This window comes from Fukomys damarensis, unplaced genomic scaffold, assembly GCF_012274545.1.
Source record: "Fukomys damarensis isolate Sample0158 unplaced genomic scaffold, DMR_v1.0_HiC HiC_scaffold_33, whole genome shotgun sequence".
NCBI lineage: Eukaryota > Metazoa > Chordata > Mammalia > Rodentia > Bathyergidae > Fukomys > Fukomys damarensis.
The window spans coordinates 40111661-40127804 of record NW_022900945.1 but is presented as its reverse complement, the minus strand read 5'-3'; the positions used below and the strand labels follow the sequence as shown (position 1 = coordinate 40127804).

The 16144-nt window shown below is 40.6% G+C and overlaps 1 protein-coding gene across 2 annotated transcripts in view; it reads right to left on the bottom strand.

Annotated features, from left to right (window-relative positions):
• Fndc7 (fibronectin type III domain containing 7) overlaps window positions 1-16144 on the bottom strand; it is a 28340-nt gene that overhangs the window by 8196 nt on the left and 4000 nt on the right. Inside the window, exons 3-10 of one of the 2 annotated variants that reach the window (XM_010605934.2) lie at window positions 13707-13961; window positions 12316-12576; window positions 8566-8823; window positions 6384-6638; window positions 4657-4914; window positions 3830-4084; window positions 2277-2531; window positions 304-564 (exon numbers count right to left, since the gene is read on the bottom strand). In XM_010605934.2, coding sequence (XP_010604236.1) covers window positions 304-564; window positions 2277-2531; window positions 3830-4084; window positions 4657-4914; window positions 6384-6638; window positions 8566-8823; window positions 12316-12576; window positions 13707-13961 — 2058 coding nt within the window. The remainder of the gene's footprint in view (window positions 1-303; window positions 565-2276; window positions 2532-3829; window positions 4085-4656; window positions 4915-6383; window positions 6639-8565; window positions 8824-12315; window positions 12577-13706; window positions 13962-16144) is intronic. The other variant, XM_010605935.2, reaches the window with a different exon arrangement.

Sequence of the window (16144 nt, the reverse complement as noted above, 5' to 3'; positions counted from 1 at the left end):
CAAAAAAAAAAAAAAAAAAAAAAAAACTGTCTCCAAATCTCCAATCATTTATACTTTGCTTTACTATTATATGGTAAATAGCAGCAAGTGTTTGGTCCTTTTCCTGAGGGGAAGAGAAGGATAGGGAAGAGAAAAGTGTTTCCAAATTAAATAATAATAAAGCATCACAATTACAAAGAAGCTTGGGGTCCCTTGCAGCATGTAGAAATTTCACACATAGGAAATAAGTATGGTTGTCTGAGTCTTAATTCCTAGATCTGGGTTGAAGGTTAGTTTTGAGTAAATGGTCATAATTTATTTTACCTGAATATATTTTTTTTGGACAGAAAGTAAGTTTCAGTCCTGTTTCGGCAACGGGTGAGACCATCACAGTATACACGTCCCCACAGGGTATCTCAGGGACATCACAGAAACTGAGGCCAGCCCTTGGGGCACATGTGAAGATGCCTTTGGAGCCATAGAGGTCAGTGCTGTAATTGGCAGAGCCTCTGGAGACTTGCCAGTAGATCCGAATGCCATTTGGGCCCAACCTATATAATTTCACCCCCAAGGGGCAGCAGGCACCTGTAGAACAAAGACAAACACAGAATCTCTTCTTCCACCATCCCACAACACAGCCTTGATTATTACAGGGGAAAAATACAAATAAATGATTCTAATAATACGACTAATTACTTGTTAGAGTAGGACAAGATTTGAAGGGATGTTCAAGTTCTTTCCATGCTTAGCCACAGAATCAGTAATCCATATGTGAGGGTGGTATCGGGTGGGACTTTTTAATATAGAACAATGGGGATCCAAAGATTCCACACTTGGCAGAGATACTGTATTGTACATGACTCAGACTATGAGTCAAATGCATGGGGTCCGGTCAAGAGCCCTCATAAGGCCCTACTTCCATTTAATCTTAGTGGAATTAAGTTTAAATGCAATTCATTGAAAATAACAAATTTTCCTCAGCTGAGCAGCACAATGCCTTCGGAGCAGCCACTTACACGACAGGCTGGTGATCACGTTGGTTGACGATCCACGCTAGCTGATCAGGTACTTGTATGGGACCTTTTCTAAATACCTTGAGCAAGCATTATGTGTCAAGCAGTAGGGTGACATGCTAAGTGTCAATCAGGGTACCAAATGGAGACCTCAACACCTAAAATAAAGATGCTGTTGTATAATTTTTAAAAATTGTTTTTTATCTTAAATTTTAAAAATTATTATTTGATGCATTCTTTAAAATTTTTCTTTAGGTGTGAAGATAAGCAATGGGCCATATTCCCACAACTGGATGAGAATTTAGGCAGCAAATTTAATGGCCAAATGAAAATATAAACCAGCTTATATATGTGTGGCATAGGACAAATGCTCCTAAATTATCATTTATTTTGATTCCAAAAACAACTTTGAAAGGTAAGCTAGAAAGCTATTATTATCTCTGTCTTTCTACCAACGAGAAGACAGAATCATGGAAAATAGGGCACTGCAGCTTAGAAGAAGCCATTTCTAATTTAGACTCCCAGCTTAAAACTTTTTCTACTGTCTCCAGGATGCCACAATTATATTTCAGCCATCCCATCCCTTGCCCCAGGCAGGAATAACAAACTGAGCACTGTACTCTTTCTCCTTAAACCTGACAAGCACCCTCAAGAGTCCTTTCCAATAGGACTCCACGCAACGCTTTAATGGATTAGAATCATGCAAGAGGAGAATTATTTGCTAGCCCCGCACTGTTTTTACTTTCCCATGTTATCTTCTAGTGGTTTGATCTTTGTGAAAAAAAAAGATACAGTACCGTCAAAGACATGCCTTTGTTCTCTCAGCCTGTTGAAATAGGAAACCATAGAAGAAGCTGGAGTGGCTTAGAAAACAGAATGGTGGTAGCATAATAATAATAATAATACTAGTAATAATAATAATCAAACAAAAAAGTGGAAACTAAATAGAATGTGTGATCCAGTGCTCTCTGAAAACTGCCAGGCTGTTACCTACTGTGCTGCAGGTCTCTATGTTACATAAAAATACACCATCCCTTCAGAAAACATATACTTGAACCTTGTTACTAGGGGAGGCAATTTACCAACTACCAACAGAAGCTTCTGAAAGGTTCAAGTTCAAAGTCACGTGGAAACTGTAAACATTTTAGAAACTATTATACATTTAGAATGTCAGCTGCATGGAGTTTGTACAATCTTCTTGTATGAGAAGGAAAAGTTATGCCTGGACTTTGAGCAGTTGAGTTATCTCTTATACTCTAGTACTAGAGTTAAGAATTCACTTACTAGAGAAGTAACTTTGATAGGTACAGTCTGAAGTCAACCCAGAGGCACTAATTGCTTTTAATGCCAGTGTGTAGTTGATGCCACATGTGATACATCCCAGGAGGCAGTGATTCTGATGGGTGTGACACTTAGACTGTCCAGTGTGTGACTCCAGAACTGTCACGTAGGTTTGGGCCACTGTCTCAAAACTCCAGCTCACATTGATTACTGACTGGGTGACCTGAGTTATTGTCAGACCAGCTGGACAGCATGGCACTTAAAAAAGAAAAAGAAGTGGGGTTTTATTTCTACTGGAAAAGATCTGTGAAAAAACAAAACAAAACAAAACCAAGCAACCAAGAATGATACTTTGTCTGTAGTTTATTCAATATCCTAATTTTCTCAAACTATCTGTTGTTCATCAAAAACTTTATCTATTCGTGCCTCTGATGCGTCTTGTAACACCAAGTGTACACAATGAGTATCTCGCCGAGAGCACAGTGCGCTAGCAGGGTGTGAGTGATGTGAGATTCCCCAATTTTTTTTCTCTTCAGAATAAGAAAGAAACACTTTGTTGTTCCCCAATTTGAATAATTCCAGTTGCAAATTTTAAAGCAATGGTTGCATTAATCTCTTCTCCCAATAATATTTCCCAGCATTTGCAATAAAATGTATTTTGCCTTGGTGGAGCATTTCATAGTAAGTCACTGCTATGAAAGCTTGATTTCTTAGCCGCCTAAGAACCACAGCCACCTGAATTTTCCAGGAAGCCCTTTTAGAAGACGTAGGATACTTAGAGCCTTCATATATATATATATATTTAGCATCTTCTCTGTTCTGCTGCTTTTTTAAAGGTGTTTTAATTTTTATAGCCCAAAATGTTAACTATTGTTGTATACAGAAGAAAATAGTGTCCAAGGAAATAATTTGCTAAATTTCATTCATATACAGAGTTATGAAGCAGTAACAATTTTCTTGTATGAATCGCTCGCTCTTCACCAGGCACTATGTTGAATATTTTGCAGCATTAATTAACTTAATGCAACCACCATATAAGACTATTTTCTTCCTCTTTTTTTTTTTTTTGGTACTGGGGATCCAACTTAGGACCTTGTGCTTGCGAGGCAGGTGCAGTGCCACTGAGTTAAATCCCCGACTCCTATTGTCTTTCTTTTACTGATTAGGAAACTGAAACTCAGTAAGCATTTTTTTAGAGAAAGATATGAACAGGCTGAGTCAAAGAAATAAATAATAAATCATCTCATTTGGTTTACTCATTAGCTGTTCTGGTAGATGGTGTCCTGAGAGAATATAAACTAACAAATGCTTTTGCAGTGTCCACAGGTTACTCTTCTGATGCCAATGTAAGACAACAGGAGAGTCTTTTGGTGATATTTTTGCAGAAATTGTAAAATGGCGAAAGTTCTATATTGTAATACTGGGCTTTTTCAAAGACCCTGTGTTTATTGTATTTCTGTTACACTTAGGGTAGATTAAATAAAGTTTAAGTCTTAAAGTGATTCCTAAGGACCCTAGTGAAGTCAGTGCTCAGGCTGATGGTCAGTGCTACGTACCTGTTTCCAGGGGCACACTGTAGCTGGGCAGGCTCCGTCCTACCTCTGTTTCAGCCACAGCAGTGACAGAGAACACTGAGCCACAGGGCAGGCCCCCCATGGTACAGGCCTCTCCCTTGCTGCTGCACCAATATAGCCCCTTCTCTCCCTGGGCAGTCACTGTGTAAGTGGCATCATCATTAGTGGCTCGCCAGCGCACACTGATGGTGGAGAATGCATCCTTTGAAATATTTTTTATCTCAGGACTGCAAGGAGCTAAGAGATTTTAAGTTATTAATTGAAACAGCTTGAGTCAAAAAAAAAATATCATCTGTGCCATTTGGCCTAAAAGTGATTTTCCCAAGATATGATCATCACAATTTTTGACCACACTGTGCATGTAAGCCAAATTCAAAGAGCCTCTGTGTAGAAAACTGTTGACACTGAAGTAGGATATTGGCTCCCTTTATGGTTAGACTAATTGGAAAATGTTTAAGAGCATTTTGTACTCAAAGGCAAAAGTAACTAAGACAAACAGTATTTGCACACCTTCATGGTGTGTGCACAGGCAAGTCCCCCAAAAGTAAAAGGAACCAAATGCCAGAGGGACTCATTAGCAAAACTTTCCCCTCTCCCCATGGCCCCCCTTTTGTTTCCTTTCTTTCCACCTTTTCCTTTTACCTTCTCTTCTGCATCTCCCCAGTACAATAGGGTCTGTGTTGATCCCCACCGAGTGATTAAGGGAATTTAACCTTTTTCTAAGCCTTGCAGTATGCCAGACCTGAGGCACATCGTGGGGTGGGGGAACCATTCAGACACCAGTGCGAGAAAGCCTGGTTGTACTGTACCTGTAGTGATAAGGCGGGAAGTGCATGACATGTTGCTGCCCCGGACCTCGCTGAATGAATACACTGTGACATTGTACTTGGTGTCACACTCCAGAGCCGAGAGGGTGCAAGCAGGAGCAGTGTCGTTGCACTCCACCACTGTGTACCCAGCTACAGCCTTGGTTTCATAGAGTTCGGCACCACGGACAGGAGACCAGATGATCTCCACTCTGTCACTAGACACCAACACGGGGTTAATGTCGCTAGGACAACAGGGAGCTGAAAGCCGGAGCAGAGAGGGAACCGAAGTCAGCACAAGAACAACACCACCAGAAGGAATCATTGAGTCCTGACCTTCCTATGGCCAGAGCCTCTGCCACTCTCCTCCCAAATGACTTCAAAGAGCCTCCTCCAGGTCTGTCCATTCCAAACTTGGTGTAATTCCCACTGCACAGAGGATAAATACTCAGCACGACATTCAAGCATGGCAAGTTGTAATGCTCAGCTGTGCTTTCTCCGACTCGGCCACATCGAACATCTCAATCCCCTGCCTCACATGTGCTCCCACTTCTGTGTGCCTTGAAGACTCCTGAACCCCCTGCGAGAAGTCTTTCCTCTTCTCCGCATGACGCAGTAAAACTTGGTCAAAGTTTTCAGATCCTATCTGTCTTTCCAGACACTAAATCAGATGAAACTAGGGTACATGGGGGAGTATAACTGTATTGTAGATTATAGAAGAGGCCCTAAAGAATCCCACTGATAAATGTCTAACTCAGCTTAGGGTTTCTTTGAGATGTCCGGCTCCACCTAAATTCTACCCATTCTTTTATGCTAGTTGAAGGCCACTCTGGAAGGTTCTCCTCTGTTCTTGAGACCTTGATGGTAGTCTCTTACTCCAGGTTCCACAAGAACCAATTATTTGGATCCCTCGGCCTGAAAAAATTTATTATTATCCTTCTAGTACTTTTACATAATTATATTACTCTTCTTTGTAAATAAAGTTAATTTTAAGACACGATTTGTTCTTCAAACCTCAAGCGTCTCTCGTAAGCTGATCACACTATGATAAACACTGATGACAAGGAGATAAAGAAAACATAATCCCTGCCAATAAAAGATCCAAACCTAGTAGATGATGATAGTAATGGTAACAGTGATGCTAATAAAAATACTTGAATTCTGTTTTATCATATAGACCTTTTCATAAAGGCCTTTTCACATTTGTTTTATTATTATCCTATTTTGTAGTGGAGGATACTAAATAGCAAGGAGGACATCATTATCCCCATTGTATGAATGAGGTAGTGTTCAAGTTAAGACTTCAGCGCACGTGTCCTAATAATGCAAAGCATTCACATTATGTTGCATCTCGGCCATTACATCTGTCTCTCTGGTCCTAGGGAACCAGTGAACTTCAGAGACAAAGCGTTTGCATCCCCTTTGGGATCTACCCTAACCCTGAACACTGAGTAGACCTTTGTGAAAGGTTCAGTTTTTCAGAGTGGGGTTGGACAACTGCATTGTTTCCTCTCATTTCACTTCTTAACCTTGCATTCTTCTTAAGCCCAAGTCCACAAAGACAACTTTTCCTAGACCAGAAAACACATGAGACAAAAAGATTCTCTTTGTTTTCTTGGCCCTAGAATGACGTTCAGGTGCCAAGTCAGTAAGTAAAATAAGTGATTCATTTTCTGCTGCTGACTTTAGCAAATTCAAAACTCCCTTTTCAAGCATCAGATGTGACTTACCTGTGGTATAGTTGAATACATCACCTAAAGGACTTTGTCCTGCCTTGTTATAGGCAAAAACACTAATAAAATAAGTGAAACCACACTCCGATAAGAAATTGCATTGAGTGAGGGAGGTATTGCAGTGTACTTCCAAGCCATCGTCACTCTTGACAAAAGCCACATAGTAATCACCCAGATCAACATTGGACCAAGCCACAGACAGATGGCCGGGAGAATCTTCTTTGATTGTCACTCTTCCAGGTGCACAAGCAACTAGGAAATGATGAATAATAAGCAGCTGTGAGACTTGGGCAACAGATTTCTATGCCTCTTTGCGATTATCCAAGATTTCAAGACAATTCAAATCAGCAACTCTGAGATTTACGACAGATTGAATTTGCTGTACAACATGTAAAATTATGCACCAGAACCACTGGAAGATTTTCTTTAAAGAACCTATGTGTGCTGTAGGGCCCAACCACTATAACAAATTCCATCCACATTCTCTCATTGGATGAAATATTGTTTAAAATAATCATTTTAAGATATGGAGATTCTCACTGTTAAAATATTTGTTGAAATATTTGACCTCTTTCATAGATGTAGCCAATTTAAAGAGAGCAGAACAGTGAATACCCTAGAAGTTATCTCTTTTGGTGATAAAAATGTAGCTAACACTCATTGTACTTTTTATCAACATTTTCTTAACTCTTCCAACAATTTCCTTTTATCTCTAGAAGTGACGCAAGTACTCTACCTTTGAACTACAACCCTAGGCTGCCATAAGCTTTTAAAATTTTAGTCACCTCTAATGGAAATCTTGTTAAAATATATCGCATATTTCTTGGCCTCAGGAAACCACAATACTTTCTAAACATAGTTCTTCTATTGATAAATCAAGGTTATTCTCACAATAAAGACTGACTGTGTTATATACAACTAACTAAAGTGTACTTCCTGGACAGATAAGTGCACAGGACTAGTCAACGGCACTTAGCTCTGGCTGCACATTAGAAAAAACTGCAGAGCTTTTCACAAACTAGTCATATCCTGACTCTATTCCCAGCAGTCCCAGTTCAGCTGGTTTTAGGTGGGACCTGGGTGTCAAGATTTTTATAAAAGCTCCCCAGATGCTTTTAAAGTGTGTCCAAGAATTAAGAACTCCAGGTGGGTTCTCTCCTACATTAATTCAAAACGTCTGTGCTTTTGAAAGTGTTTCCTATTTTTTTTTTCACCCCCAGCGATTCTGTCCTCACAACCAATTCAAATGTACCCACAATAAATTACAGTTGTCAAAATAGAAGCCAAATCGCCACAATTTAACATAACACTAAGAAAGCGTGGGTCTGAGAGATTGGTTTTGTTTTCGTTGCTGTTTGTTTCTCTCCGTAGGATAGAGCGCATAAGCTTCGTGATAATAGCTTTTTGCTCCCCTCTTACAAGCCTTTTAATGTATAATGACATAATTCTGACTGTCGATTAAAGTGGACGTTATTACATTTTCTTTTGCTCAGAGGACTGAAATCAGGTAAATCTGAGCTTGAATCCACTTATTATTGAAATGTCCTTGAGACAATTATTTAACCTCTCTGAACGTCAATTTTCTTTTCCGAAGAGGAGATAATAGAGATCTCTTCCCTGAGTTGCCATAGAATTAAATAAAATACATAGTAATGTCTTTGACAAAGTAGATCTTCACAAAAGGTTAGTTTCAATTCCCAAAACACATAAACACTTTTAAATAGAGGAGTAAACGTCCACATGTACTATCTCTGATAGGAGTGGAAATGGAAAAATATCTGCACACACTCAGAACTAGAAATATCCCATCTTTATCTTAAAAAATAGTTTCCACTAAGTCTTTGTCATGAAATATGAGGTCAAGAAGAGGCAGTAACCTGTACTGCACAGTTAGAATTGTGCATGACTCCAACTGTATCTTAGAATTGTCATAATTCTATCAATAAAAAAGAAAAAAAACTCATGCAAGATCTACAATAGGAACCAGATCACAACACACAGTATCTGGTTTCCCTATTAATATTCAAACTCATTAGAATTTCCAATTGTTTTCATTTAAACCCAGCTTTGGTTTTCACTGTTTGCAGAATGTTCTGGAACATTGTGGGAAGTTTCACTTTCCCTATGGCTGTCACTTTGACTTGCCAGCCATACAAAGATATCATTTTTGTTTACATACCAGTCTTTAGGTTTATCGTTGAAGAGGACCTGCTAGATCCGGCATCATTACTTGCTAAAACAGAAATTAGGTATTGAGTTCCACACTGGAGGGAAGAGATGCTGCAGGAACTGACACTTGTGCTGCAGCTAAGCCCAGAAGAGTCACTCAACGCCATCACCGTATAGTTGAAAGCTCCTTCTGTCGGTGTCCATGATACAGATGCCTTCAGAGCCCCACTGTCAAAAGAGACTTGAATGTTGGCAGGGGCGTGAGGACCTACGTTTTTGAGAAAAAAAGTAAGATTTTTGTAGTAACCTAAAGAACCCAAGTAATATTTAGCCTAACAATGTTGAGGAGCTCAGAGGATAAAATACTCCTATAGAGTAGTTAGATAAACTGAAGTGTTCAAAGAATAGGACTGGGATACAGGATTCCTAGGAGCTTGTAACACATCTCTCATTAGCAACGCAAACTCATAATAATCTCTGTGACCCTAGACATATTACCTGGTCAATTTGTCACTTTCTCATCTACAAAATGGATATAGTAGAATCAGTATAAAGTACATACTTTGTATGCATGCATGAATATATCATTTAACCAATATTTGAAGAATAAAGATTACCACTGAGAAGGGGGCTATGAATGCAGCTCATTGATAAAACATGTACATAAGCATCACAAGGCTCTGAGTGGATTCTCAGCAACATAAAAACAAACAAGTAAATAGAGGGTTGGGGATTTAGTTCAGTGGTTCCGCCACCTATCTCGCAAGCACAGGTCCCGAGTTTGATCCCCAGTACCAAAACAAACAAAGAAGTAAATAGAAAAATAAATAAATAAACTAACTAAAGGGCCATATGTGTATGTTATTATTGTATTTTAAATCAAATATTTTTTTCTATTATTGATTGATGAAGCTAAACATATCCCTTCTTTATTTTTAACTGCTGTTAAGACTTTACTGTAATGGCTTTTAAGTCATATTGCTTCTGGAGGAACAAAGCTGCTCTCCATTCTAGATCAAAGGGAGAGAAATAGCTGGATGTGGTGATATATGCCTATAATCTCACCACCCTTGGGAGGCTGAGGCAGGAGGATCACAAATTCAAGTGCAGCCTGGGAAATTCAGCAACTCAGCAAATCCCAATATCAAAATAATAAAAGGGAAAAAAAAAAGTCTTGCTGGGGATCTAGCTCAGTGGTTCTGCCACCTGCATCATAGGTGGCAAGGTCCTAAGTTCAATCCCCAGTACAAACAAAACAAAACAAAAAACCAACATAATAAAGGCCTGGAGATGCATCTCGGTGCAAAGGTCCTGGGTTCAGTCTCCAGTATTAGTAAAAAAATAAAAGAAAGAAGGAAAGAAAGTAAGTCATTGTGACGATCACGTACCAAAGCAATCTTTGTGTCTTTATATTAATTCCCTCTCTGTCTTTACTCAGTGCTATCCCGGTACGCAAAAAGCTTGGTGGTACACTTCTATAATTCTGTGCAGAATTCCACTCAGCACTCCAGAGGGTGAGGCAGGAGAACTGAAAGTTTGAGGACAGCCTGGGCTGCATAGCAAGTTCAAGGGAGGCCTAGATTAAATAGCGAGACCCTGTCTGAAAAAAACAAAAGAAACAAAAAAGCTTGAGGAGATGTGCTTTGAACGGAGGAAACTCTGGCCTCTGTTCTCCATTGGAATTTATGCTCTAGTGAAGACCTTGCAGTAGGCCTTTAGAAGCTTCTTGGACAGCCTGTGAGCAGAGACAGCATTCTCTGGACACATCTAGGGTACATGGACACAGGGACTCAATTAATTCTCTGAAAGGCAGACGCCAGCTGTATTTCTTTTCTGGGCCTTCTTGGCAGGCCCCTTGTTTCGCTGCATGGCCAGCTAGTTCACAGAGGCAGGTGTGCTTTGGCACAATGCTAAGCCCACGGGTGGCAAGGATAGCCTACAGTGTTTTAGAACAACTTGCTTTTCCCACATGGGGCCTGAGAGAGCTAGGAAAAATAAGTAGAATAGGGGAACAAATTCATATGTTGAGGTCCTAACCCTTAGGACACTCAGAGTGTGACCTTATCCAGAAATGATGTTATACCAGATATAATTAGTTGAGATATCTTTATAAAAATTAAAAAAAATTTAGACACTGGAATACAAATACAAAGGAAATGTCATGGGAACAACAGGCCCAGGAGAGAGGCGAGGAGAAACTGTTTAAGTTTCATCTTCCACAACACTCAGAAGCAACCAACTCTGTCAACACCTAGATTTCAGTCTTACAGTTTCACAACTGTAAACCACCAACTTGTTCAAAGCCATCCAACTTTCAGTACATTGTTCAGTAGCCCTGGCAGACCAGGATAGTGGCTACATCCAAACTCTACAAATTTTAAAACACAAAGAAACAAAAGACAAGAAAGACTTCAAAGAACCAGATGGCTCTTTGTGTCCAACCCACTACAGATGCACCGGCCTGTGTCACAGTGTGCCTGTGTGCCTGTATCAAACCACCTGTTACACAGAACCAAGAAGACCGATTTATGTCTTTGAGTTTATGACTCAAATAACATAGTCAGTTATTTGAGTGCAGGGATCATGCTTTACTTGAATTTGTATTCCTATCAGATAAACTATGCCCAGCACAAAGTGGGTCCTCTCTCTACAAATGTATGTGGGAAAATGAATGGTGGGGATGAAGGCAGAGAGACAGACAGACAGAGACAGAGATAGCTGAGGAAAAGGCCCAGGGGCCTGGTTTGTCATAGACATCCTGACACATCAAACCCATAGAACGAATAACTATAGCTGCTTGCTATGGTTTTCCCTACAGAAATATTATACAAGGTAAATCCTCTTCTCCCTAAATTTCTGCCTTGGCTGATGGGGCCTCTATTCTTCTCCAAACTTAGGGAAAGTTGAAAGGAACACTCTTGTTTCTTCCCACCCTTTCCTTGGTCCTCCCTAAGGGTTAAGACAGCTAATCTGACTAATCTAGTTGGTGAGAGTCTGGCATCTGTTTAGGTCACATTGCCTGTAGTGAACAACTTGTACAGAGAAGAAAAGATCTCCACGCCCTCTCCCTTCTTTTGGCTCATTTCAGCAGCTCAGTTTGGACGTCCAGTTATTATGCAATAGGATCCCCTATTCAGGGCGTCCCTGGGGTCGAGGTGGTGAAAGAACACACACTGCAGTCCAGCTTCTCAGGCTACAACTGGAAAGGGACGGGAAGCCCCACGTCAGCCTTAGGACTAAGTTAAGGCCTTTGAGAATCAGGAATGCTGATTCCTATAAAAGCATAAAGCCCCAGGACAGCAGGAACTTTGTCTTGTATGCTACTGTAGCTCTGGATCAGTGCTATCCTCAAGTTGACACACACTCACTAAATATCTGTTGAATAAATGAATTCCTGTTTGGCCCAATTCTTTTTGTTTGGACTATTGGCCCGAACCCAGGAAGGGGCAAGGGCTGATGGGTAAACCTAACAAAGATCATCTCCTTCTGTGTGATACTAGATGCTGCAGCTGAGTTGAGTATCAGAGGGGAGAGTGCTGCTCTTTGTGTATTCTCACAGCATCTCTTTGTCCGTGCAGTAAGCGTTTAAACTGCTGAGAAGGAAAAGCCAAGGCACTATAAATAACTTCATAATAAATTTAAAACCAGCTGCTGCCAGCTGCTCTGTACTTATCACTTAACATTCCTCTTGATGGCTGCAACGCAGTCTCCTCATTAATCAAAAATGAGATTATCTGAGGCCGAGATGAGAAATCCTTACTTGTTCTCTGATTGCAGGTGGAGTCATCCCCTGGGATTCCATTGGCATTCCATGCAAAAGCCTTTATGGTGTAGAGAGTCCCGGAGTCTAAACTGCTGAAGGTCAAGGAAGTGTTTGTGGTATTCTCTTTCCAGATTCGACCCAAGCCATTGGCTTGCATAATGGACACGGAAAAGCCAATGGCCATGTATACAGCTTCCCACTGCACAAGGATGGAGTCTGGACTTGGAGAGCTTACTTCTAGAATTGGCGCTGCCAACACTAAAAAGACAGTAAAGCAAAACAAAGCAATGACAATGTGTTACAAAAGCCCAGCGGAACATAATTCAAATTAGTTAGCAATAAGTAAATTAAGGTTGATTATTCATATTGTGAAATGGCTATTCGCTTTGTAAAAGGATTCATGGCAGGATTCCATTAAATAATTGCTATTTAAATGTGTATTAATCATAAATAATGTGGCAGATAAATGGGGGAGGTCCAAATATTAAGTACCACTGTGAACTGGAGATTGGTCATAAATTAGATAAAATATTCCTGTAATAATATAAATCAATGGGAAGAATGATGGCTTATTTTGTTTTTTTGTTTTGTTTTGTTTTTGAGACAGGGTCTCACTATGTAGTTGAGACTGACCTGGAACTCACTATGTAGCTCAGGCTGGTTTCAAACTCACAGCGATCCTTCTGCCTCAGCCTCCCAAGTGCTGGGATTACAGGCGTATGCCACCACACCCAGCCTTGCTTATTCTGTTTTAACGTGCACATAACTTTTTAGAATATGCCTAGGCTCAACTTTGTCAAATCAACTTAATTATTATTATTTATTTTTTTGGTACTGGGGATTGAACTCTGGTCCTTGTGCTTGCAAAGCAGGCTGTGGAACCACTGAGCTAAATCCCCGGCCCCAATTTAATTAATATTGATTACAAATTCTAAATGCTTTTGTTTGTTAACTGGTGCTATGCAGTCAGAGAACAGCAAAAATCTTTCTATGTGTTCTTAATTTGATATGATTAAAGACAAAACTCCCTCTTTTCAGAGATTTAAAAGCGGGTATGTTTTTTCTTTTTTTTTTTTTTTTTTTTCTCTCGAGAAAGAGTCTTACTCTGTGGCCCAGGCTGGCCTTGAACTTGCAATCCTGCCTGCAATCCTCCCTCAGCCTGGATCAGGATACTTTTAAAGATGCACAGAAGTGGGCTTTATTTTCTAAAGAAAAGCATCAGGCATTAAAATGCCATCTATTCCTCAGATGTCCGAGTTGCCACAAAACATTTGATTATTTTCATTTTGGAGCCCTCAACTGTAACACTTACATGACTCCAGATTATATTATGTCTTTGCAGTACCAGGGTAATGAGTCCAGGTCACAGAGGATGAACACCTAGTTACCTGTTTTTGCCTGCTTGGGAGGAGATGCCTGGCTTCTCCCGGCAGCACCGATGGATCTGATGGTGATTTGGTATAAGGTCGCAGCCTTCAGTCCCGTCACAGTGCCTGGGGAATTGGCCACCATGGTTTCAATGACTGTGTCCCCATCTTCAGCTGTGAGCAAATAACTGCTGGCTCCCGGCACTGTAGCCCATTCTACAGTAATACTGTTGCTGATTTTTGAATATGCCTGATCAATAGTAGGTATTTCAGGAGCTGCAAGAAATTTTGAAGTTGTGCACTAGCCAGGCTGCATGCAAACATTACTTGTTTCACCATTTTCCTCTTCAAACTAAATCATTCTTGCGCCATTCTTTAAATAAAAGCTTTGCCCTCATTTCCAAAAGAATGCAAGAAAGAAAAGCGGGGGAGGGAAAAGGGAAAAGAGAAAAGAGATAAGAAATGCACCGTTGCCCTGCAGAACAAAGCTGGAAGCTCAAGCCCTTTATGCAGTGATGGGATTTTAAAGGGTTTTCCTAGCTGCCTATGAGGTCTTTTACACTTTTTGTACTTTTAAATGAGTGGGAAACAATCCCAGAAAAGAACTCTGAGAAGAGAGAGAAAAATAACTGAGGAGCTTTATTCCAAAGGATTCTACTCTAATTTGGCAGTTTGCGAATTTCCCAGGCTGCTTTGCCATCGACGACGTCAGCTCCCCCAACTGGACCCACCTCCCTCTCCACCTCCCCCAGTCGCCGTGGTCACTCTCTCACGCACTTTTCCCATTTCCCAAATGGCATTTAATCTAATAGAGGAAGGAAGGAGGATTGAGCCCTTTGTTATAATTGCTCCATACTACGTTTTATTATTGGACTGGAACAATTTTTAGATTCCGCTCTACAAAATAAAAATAAATAGGGCTGGGGATTTAGCCCAGCAGTTCCACTGCCTGCCTCACAAGTGCAAGGACCTGAGTTCAGTCCCCAGTACCAAAAATAAATAAATAAACAAACAAATAAATGTTATTCTCTCTTTCCCTATCCAAACATCTGCCTCAGGATAAGAACGAGATGTTGTGGTCCTCCTCCTGTGCACCTGGCTATTCTTTGTCATGGGGATATGAACAGCTAGATCATGAGTTTATACAAAGCATTCCTATATTTTGAGTATGGGGTAGAAGGCACAGCATGATAACTAGATGTACTGCTTCACAAATACACAGACACAAAAATGTCTTGAATGTAGGAAATCCAAGTGGGAGGGCTCAAAAGAGCCAGGTACCTATAATCCTGGCTACTTGGGAGGTTAGGATCACTTGAGCTAATACGTTCAAGAGCAGCCTATGTAATACAGTAAGGCTTGTCTCAAAGATAGCGTTTTAACTAGCACTTGGCCATTTGATGAGCAAAACCACTACATGCCAAAGTAAAACCTAAAGGGCAAAACAAGCAAGCAAAACTATCAGGCAAGAAGATAGAAAGAATAAATATAGATGAGTGATTTGCAATATCAATTCTCCCCCTTTCCCTTAGCCTAATCCCTGGCACATAATACAGACAACCTTCTCTTTCTGTACCAATAGCCCAGAGAGTTGGCTTTGGCAGCATATCAGAAATAACCATGGTGCAAAAATGAACAAAGTCTCCACTGTGCAGTGGCCAGGCATTCCTGGAACATCACCCAGGACTGTCTCTTTTGCCATCAAAAGGAAATCATGAGGGTTATACGCTGGTGGAAGACACAGGCCCAAAAGCCATTTGTCAGTGGAAGCTGATTCTTCAGGAAGGGCCCATGACCCCTCTGGTCCCTGCAGAATAGAAATCCTAGTGGGAGCTCCACCTTCCATCCTACCCACACACACCCCCTTTCTGATCTCCCAACCATTTTCTGTATGGTCTAGACTTTCTTTTCTCTGATTTTCCTTGTTTACATTGTCTCCTGTGAGAGCCAGTCCTGCTTACTGGAATGGACTTAACTTCCTGAGAAAATGACAAACAAATCAGCCACATACATAAGAGGCTGACAGTGCAGGCCTGGAGTGGACCTAAAGGGCTAGCACGTCACAGACTATCTTGCCTCAGGCCTATCACAGGGCTTGAGGATGCCATACAACTTGCCCCATAGTCATTCTAAGGAACTGACTTAGGAAAGTACATTTGTTAGAAAGGAGTCATCATAGAAGCCAGTATCTACAGAATGAAACTCAAGGTTGTATGGAGAAAACCAGCAGAGGAACTCTAGGTTTGAGCCCCAACTCTACTTTTTCACTTTGGCATGTGAATATGTGCAAACACTTAATCACTTCTAGTCTCAGTTTTCTCCTTTGAGAAATATGGAATATTAATAATATCTCCATTGTAAGGTTTACTTTGAAATATAAAATATCGGGCTGGGGATTTAGCTTAGTGGTTTCACTGCCTTCCTCGCAAGCACAAGGACCTGAGTTCAATCCTCAGCAC